Source organism: Alosa pseudoharengus, unplaced genomic scaffold (assembly GCF_046254945.1).
Source record: "Alosa pseudoharengus isolate Yale_2024_CS ecotype anadromous, Long Island Sound unplaced genomic scaffold, YU_APseudo_1.1 YU_APseudo_1.1_scf_9, whole genome shotgun sequence".
NCBI lineage: Eukaryota > Metazoa > Chordata > Actinopteri > Clupeiformes > Clupeidae > Alosa > Alosa pseudoharengus.
Window position 1 is genome coordinate 12,822,797 of NW_027468881.1, and position 7,194 is coordinate 12,829,990.

A 7,194-nucleotide genomic window follows, 5' to 3' on the forward strand; every position below is an offset into this window, starting at 1 on the left:
CTCTGAGAACACAGAAGGAGCTCCCTCCCAGCCTTCATCAAACGCTTGTTAAAATCAGTCTAACTGAATTAGACTTCATGGTGTCCAAACTCCAATATTTTAAACATATACCCTTCTTGTTTCTGTTACCATATAGATGGCAGCATAACAATTATATTAAGTAAAATTATATTAAGCCTGAACGTGGCCATTTCAGTAGCAGTTTTAAGGCATGTGCTAAATAGGGATGAAATGAGTGGAGGAAAACAGTTAGAAACACAATGGAAATAATCAGAACAGCTGGTTACTGTAACATAAAATAATCATAAAATCTCCAGAATTCTGCTTAAACATTTCAAAATGCCAGCGTCTTTACAGAGTAAGAATATGTATAACACTCTCTACAACTGCCAGATGGTTGATCACTTAATCACGTCCCGTAGAACCAGCCAAGATGTCAATTACATTAATGTAAAACTCAAAGACAAGAAATCGAGATAATGAGAACTCAGTAGGTGCAACATCAGCAGCAATCTTTGCAAGTGATCACCGCATTGCAATATATCACAAAGCAACAATTCTGTTTGTTGGAGCTTTCCTGGAACAAAAAACCTTCTGAATGAAGAAATGCATTCTCTTTCTGTGTGTGTGTGTGTGTGTGTGTGTGTTTAATGATAGAGCAGAAGCAAGTCCCTGATGAAGCATTGTGAAGGACAACATTCACATTAAAATGGAACAATAAGCTCGGATGGTCTTTCATGTTTGCATCACCCACTCTTCTACATCATGGATAAACTGACATGTTACACAATAGCAACAATTTGCAAATGGAGAAACGGAGGAGGATGCAGAGAGAGAGTGTGTGTGTCAATGAACAGTTTAACACGAACAGTGTGTTAACCTATTCAGTTTCTGTATCACACACATACACAAAAACATACGCACGCACGCACACACACACACAAACAGAGAGATTAAGTAGTTAATCCATTATTCAATTATTCAATAATTTTTAGATGCTTTAAGTAAAAATCTGAGTTCTAAACTACCCCATTTGATAGTGTATCAAGACTATACTCATCAAAGTGATTGTTAAACACTGCCTAAAACAGCTTCATCATCCATGTTGTTGTTCTGGTTTGTTTGTTTGTTTTCTTTGACCTTTGTAGTTTGTTTAGTTGCTTTACTTGGTGTACTCATCTTTTGTACGCACACATACAAAAAACACACAAACTGGAGCAGTCAGTGGATGTGAGCAATTCTTCAGACAGGGAAATGTGTGTCTCAGAGATGAGAGGATGCTGGGTGGGAGAGAATGGGAGGTGCTGACTAGGTATAAATAACTCTCCAATTACTACATGAGAGACAGATAGGGCAAGCTTACTGCTCTCTAAGGATTACTTTCACAAGCACAGGCCATCAGCTCACTGTCTCTGTCATTACCACACACAAACAGACACACACGCACAGGCCCTGTATTAACAAACTCTCACCCTCCATGTATCCGTATGTGATAACGGTCATAGTGCCCAGCTGCAATGTACCATCTCTCCCAAACCCCCCCCCCCCATCATCACATTTCACAAGAAATTATTCAAATGATTCCACACACACACTACTCCTCATCTAACCCTAGCATCACCTCTCCCATCACTAGTCCCCCCACCCCCCTCCCCCACTTCCCAACAGCTTGCACAGATATACAGTAGCTCAAATTCGACCATTAATCAATCTTCCACAGAAGTGTCTGTGTGTGGTACGTGTTCAGTGTGGTGTGGAGCATACCGGAGGCTGATGCTGCACGTTAGGAAGTACGCAAGTCTGGGTGTCTCTGTGTTTGTGTTGTTTTGTGCATGACTTTATGCAATACACCCACCCCGCAAGCTACAGGACTTGCCATCACTTTCATATGCACTGTGCTGACAAACCACTCCACGGTGGCACTGCCTGCATGCAACATCCCTGTCCTCCCTCAAAAGAGTAAAAGAGATTATCAAGGTTTTTAAGCACAGCATGACTTTCAGATACCTAGATGTTTCTGCATGAATTGATGACATTTTTATTTAGAAAGATAACAGATTTTAACTCTAAATATACCACCAACTAATAAGATATAAATAAACAAATATTCTTGTAATACAAAACTTTTGACAATTATGAAAATTAGACAATCATAATACAACTTTCCCCTCTATTTTTTCTCCAACCGCCACAATCAGCAACCTTGCTACATATTCTTGCAAATAGGGATTTTCCCTCCACATGTGACATTATTAATACAATATGTATGTGCGCTGAAATGGAAATATACAATATGTTGTGGTGGGAATTTTTTTTTGTTCTTCCTCTATTCGACATAATTACTTAAAGGCTTCCCATGAGAAACCCAAACCCATGAGTATACTACATAGGCCTATATTATATAATTATGCTCATCCATTTGACCCATTATTCTCCTGAATTACTAAACATATAATGTTGCATTTACACATGAACTTCCTGTAAATATTTAGTCTCCCTCAGAAACATCCCAATAATGTAGTAAAATATACATAGCTAAAAATGAGCAATGCAAACTATTAAAATCCCACCGAACATTGGTAAACTTCAAGATAATTATTAAATGGCTAGAAATAAGCAACCAAAAATATCAAAATCCAACCGAACATTGCTAAAATTCGAGATAATCATTCAAACCCTGCATGTTTTAAGCTATAAAATCAGCTTATAAGTAATGACACAACATGTTCCATATTTAGCTTCAGAGAAGCTAATCTGTAAGGAAGCTTCCTGTGACTTTCTTATCATACTGGCCGACGTTGTCCACTGCAAGGGCACCACGAAGCTGGTTCCAGAACACAGGCTGTGCCAGGGGGTTTCTGGGCCAGGAAATCACCGATTTCCTGCACAAACGCTTCCTCATCTGCAGGTACTTGAACTTGTGGAAGAGAGTGTCAAGCAAAACCAGCACTGCCACATCCACCTTTTCATCCAGCAGTCGCTGCTGGACCAAGAGAAAGGCCTGTCGGATGACTCCACTTACTTGGCACCGGGCTCCTGGGTTTGTCAGCACAAAGACAGTCTTGCGACTGTTGTGGACAGCGTTGTGTAAGTTCTCGATACACGACACACCCGGGACCCAATCCCGCTCCTCTAGGCAGAGCTTGAATCTCCATTTGCCTTTGTTTTCAAGGTTGTCCACCAGCTCATTGTAGACCCAGTCTCTGACTGCCAGGTTACTTGTGTCGAAAACCACAAATGCATCATGCTCTGCTTCAGAGCTTCCCCGGAATTGGGAATACCCCTTGTGACCGGCCCAGAGTACTTGAAAGCAATACCAAAGGTCCCATCCATACAATTGTTTTAGAAGTGGAAACACTGTCAGTATTATGGTCAATATAGATGAGCATAGGAAGGCGAACCCCCCCCAGATCTCCTGACAGGAACGGGGGTCTATGTTGAGGATGTTTTCTCCTTGCAACGACTCAGGGAATCCACAGCGAACCGTTGTGGTTAGATGGGGGATCGAGATGTTTGTTGTACGTAGATATTCCACAAACCAGGATGTGGCACAGCTGCAGGTGAAAGGGTTTGCCTGCAGTGTGAGGTCTTTTAAAGCTCTACAGTCACGTAGTGGCGTAGGTGGACCCCAAGCATCTAGGACTTTGAGTTGGTTGTTGTTTAGCAGCAGTCGGACAAGGGTGGTCATTTTGCTGAAGAACTTTTCAGGAAGTGCAGTGATCGAGTTGTGACTCAAGTCCAGGCCACTAAAGTTACGGCCAACATCCACAGCTCTGTCTGGCAAAATTGTTAGGTAGTTTCCACTCAGGTTCAAATAGCGCAGCTCTGGGAGTTCTGTGATGTTATCCCAAGGGAAAAAGTTTAACTGGTTGCTATCAACCCGCAGGAAAAGTAGACTCTTAGGAAGGCAAATAAGTGCCTCTGGCAAAACTGACCTCAACTGATTTCTAGAAATGTCCAAGTGTACCAGGTTTGTGAGGCCCTGAAAGAAATTACTGTACTGATCACTGCTTCCCCACATAATATCCAGTCTATTCCCAGCAAAGTAGAGGTATTTCAGAGAAGCACTAAACAGGTTTGAGACACGGTAGCCAATCTGATTATCGTCCAGGCTGAGAGCTTCAAGAGAGGTAAGTTTTCGCAAAAAAGTGAAATTGTGCCCAATACCCATCATTACGAAAGAAAATGCATTATTGCTGAGGTCAAGGACCTTCAGTGTGTCCTGCAATTCTTGAAAGGCTTCTCTAAAGTACAGGTCTACTCGATTGTGGGCCAAGTTAAAGTATGAAAGACTTTTTAGACTAGAGAACTGCTGTCCATTTGGTTTTAAGCTCATGTAGTTGAAGGACATATCTAAGCAAACTACTTTTTCCATGCCTATGAAAACGCTTGAATTTATGGTCAGGATATTATTGTAGGACAGGTCAAAAGTTAGCTCACCTGAGCACAACAATTTGTAAAAATTCTGCATAGTTAAGTTCGGCCAAATCCGGTCATAGTTCACTGGAGTGTTTTTTAAGAGGGACTCAAATTCTGAATCATCTTCATACTGACTGTCTTTTCGTCTGTTTCGTCTGTTGACTGGGACACTAGGAGCCTGAGGTTCTGACTGCCACTCCTCATTCTTCTGTTTACATAGTGGGATAAAATCAAGTAAGTTTTGTGAAAGCACCACTTTTCTCAGTGACTTAAAATGCTGAAAGGCACTCATGCTGCAGGAACTGATGAAGTTGGACCGTAAGTCTAGGTATCTCAGCTTTGGGAGGTTGGCAAGGATCTTCATGGTTTTTGGTGAAAATGAACGAAAGAAATAGCCATTCAGAGACAGTGACTCCAAGCGTGCCATGCTTGCGAGGAGAGGTGACAGAACAAGGCTGTCAAAGGATTTCAATGGTTCATAGTTATACATCAGATTCAGATTTTTAACACTGCTTAGGTGCTGATAAAAAGTCCCATTACTTATGGTGTAGGCTAACAGATTATCAGAGAGATCAAGGGTCACAAGCTTTCGCAGATAGGCAAAGAGTCCAGGTGGTAATGTGCGGAGGGAGTTTCCTCGCAAGCTGAGATTCCTTAGGGAATTGCTCTGGTCATAGAAGGTGTTGTTATACAGGATAAGGGGTTTGTTACCAGGACAAGGATAGCAGGGCTCTGCAGCATGATCACACCGCTGGCAATTCCAGGCCAGGTTCAGAGTGGATAGTTTGCGTAGGTTGGAGAACACATTAGAAGGAATCTTTGTTATTTTATTCTCTCTCAGGTCCAGATTTGTCAAGGAGTCGGGTAGGCCTGTTGGCACTTTGGATATATTATTGAAGCCCAGGTAGAGGAACTTAAGCTTCGGAAGTTCCTTAAGGACATCCTCCTTGATCACAAAAGTGTTGTTGCAAGGGTTGGCATAAAAACAGTTCTTTGTGAGCAAGAGGTGCGTGAGGTTTGGGGTGCCCAATGGTTCTGTGAGTTTATACAAGTTGTTATACTCCAGGTTCAGGACCTGCAGGCTCTTTGGTAGAGCAGGAATGGTTGTGAGACTGTTTCCTGTCAAGTGAAGGGTTTGCAAGTGTTCAAGTTTCATAAAGGCGTTGGAGTCAATTATGAAAGTGCACAAAGGAATCCCTAGGTTCTTGTACCTACCGGGGGCACAATTCCACATCATAGTGAGGTTTATCAGATTGGGGACACCAGAAAAGGCATTACTTCCAACAATTCTAATTTTGTTGTGATTCAAGTTTAGAGACAGCACCTTTAGAGATCTGATTTTAGGAACGCTGGTAAAGTCTCTTCCTGTGCAGTCCACAATGGTTTCATTTAGGTCATTTTCACAAGGAAAAAATTTGGTATCAATACTCATCACTGCTGGTACCAGAAGCCATGCAAGGATGGGTATCAGTATGTTGTCCATAATGACCTTAAAAAAAAAACACACAACACAAAGCATATTTCATTCTCAGAAAGAATATCAGTTGCAAATGTATTAAGTTGACAAATGACAATTTTCACTAGAAAAAGAACTGAGAACTGTACACAACTGTACTGTAACCATTTGCTACATTGCCTGACTGATATTGTTAAATGAGCTAGCCTACTTGATTTATCAATTGGACCCGATCTCTCAAATTCTCAAAATGAAATGAATATTGATAGACAAATGCATTTTACAGTAGAGAAACATACTTCATTAGCTTCTACTAACCTAATGGAAAAGACTGAATTTCACTTTGTTCAAATATGCACTGGCTTATAGGACATGATGTCTAAAATCTTAATTTTATACTTTGGCAGACTTGGTAGCAAATAATATTGCATATTGAATTTCACAGACAGAGCATGACCGATAAGGAAATCTGTTAGTATACTACAAGCCATCTGGTAGTATACTACACGCTACAAGCAATCAACTCAATTATTCTTTACACTATTGGTAAACATATCTGTGTAAATAATGTGTAAAAGCAACCATTCAGAAAAACATTCAATACATGCATGCACGTTTAAATATAAACTTTACCCACATGAATCTGGAGAAGTGGAGAAAAGATCTGGTGAAATGATTGACAAAATGCATTTTTATTTGAGCATTCTATACTGACCTTGTATAGAGTAATATGCTGTTGAGAAATTGAGTGTAAAAGCCAGATGCATGTTTGCACATTGTTATGTTTTTCCTTAACTGTCTGTTTATGGTAATACGTAATGAAAAGCAGACGACCACTAGATGACATAACTCTCCACACTTGAATTTCTCCCATTTTCATTAATCACTTGAAACACAGTGCACTAATTAGTAAAATAATGTCATACACAAGAACACTTCATTTATAAAAGAATGCAATGATGCAGACTCACCTTCACCTTGTGACATTAAAAAGGTTTCTGAGGCTTCAGACTTCTGTGCTCTTCATCTGCTAGGCAGCAAAAAGGAAACATAACTGAACCGGACTGAGGGTTGGTCAGAAAAGAGGAAGTGAGATCAAGTGTGGTGAACACATGTCACTATAAACAGATGGTCTGTGATTTAATTCTTTGTAAATCGAGTAATTTGATCATATCTAGAAACATACGCTGACAACACAGTAAATTATCCCCATGGTTTTAAGAGAAAGCTCTTCATCAAAATGTAAAAAAATAATACAAATAAAAATATTTATAAAATAATATAAAATATGGCTGGCACTGACCTCTTAAGGCCTACGC

The 7,194-nt window shown here is 40.3% G+C and overlaps 1 protein-coding gene across 1 annotated transcript; it reads right to left on the minus strand.

Annotated features, from left to right (window-relative positions):
• Positions 1-2,081: 2,081 nt before the first annotated feature.
• tlr9 (toll-like receptor 9) lies at positions 2,082-6,903 on the minus strand. The gene is made up of 2 exons (XM_076276510.1): positions 6,847-6,903; positions 2,082-5,908 (listed from the first exon to the last, which is right to left on the minus strand). The coding sequence occupies exon 2, from the start codon at positions 5,900-5,902 to the stop codon at positions 2,750-2,752; it is 3,153 nt and encodes a 1,050-aa protein (XP_076132625.1). The 5' UTR covers positions 5,903-5,908; positions 6,847-6,903; the 3' UTR covers positions 2,082-2,749.
• Positions 6,904-7,194: the final 291 nt, after the last annotated feature.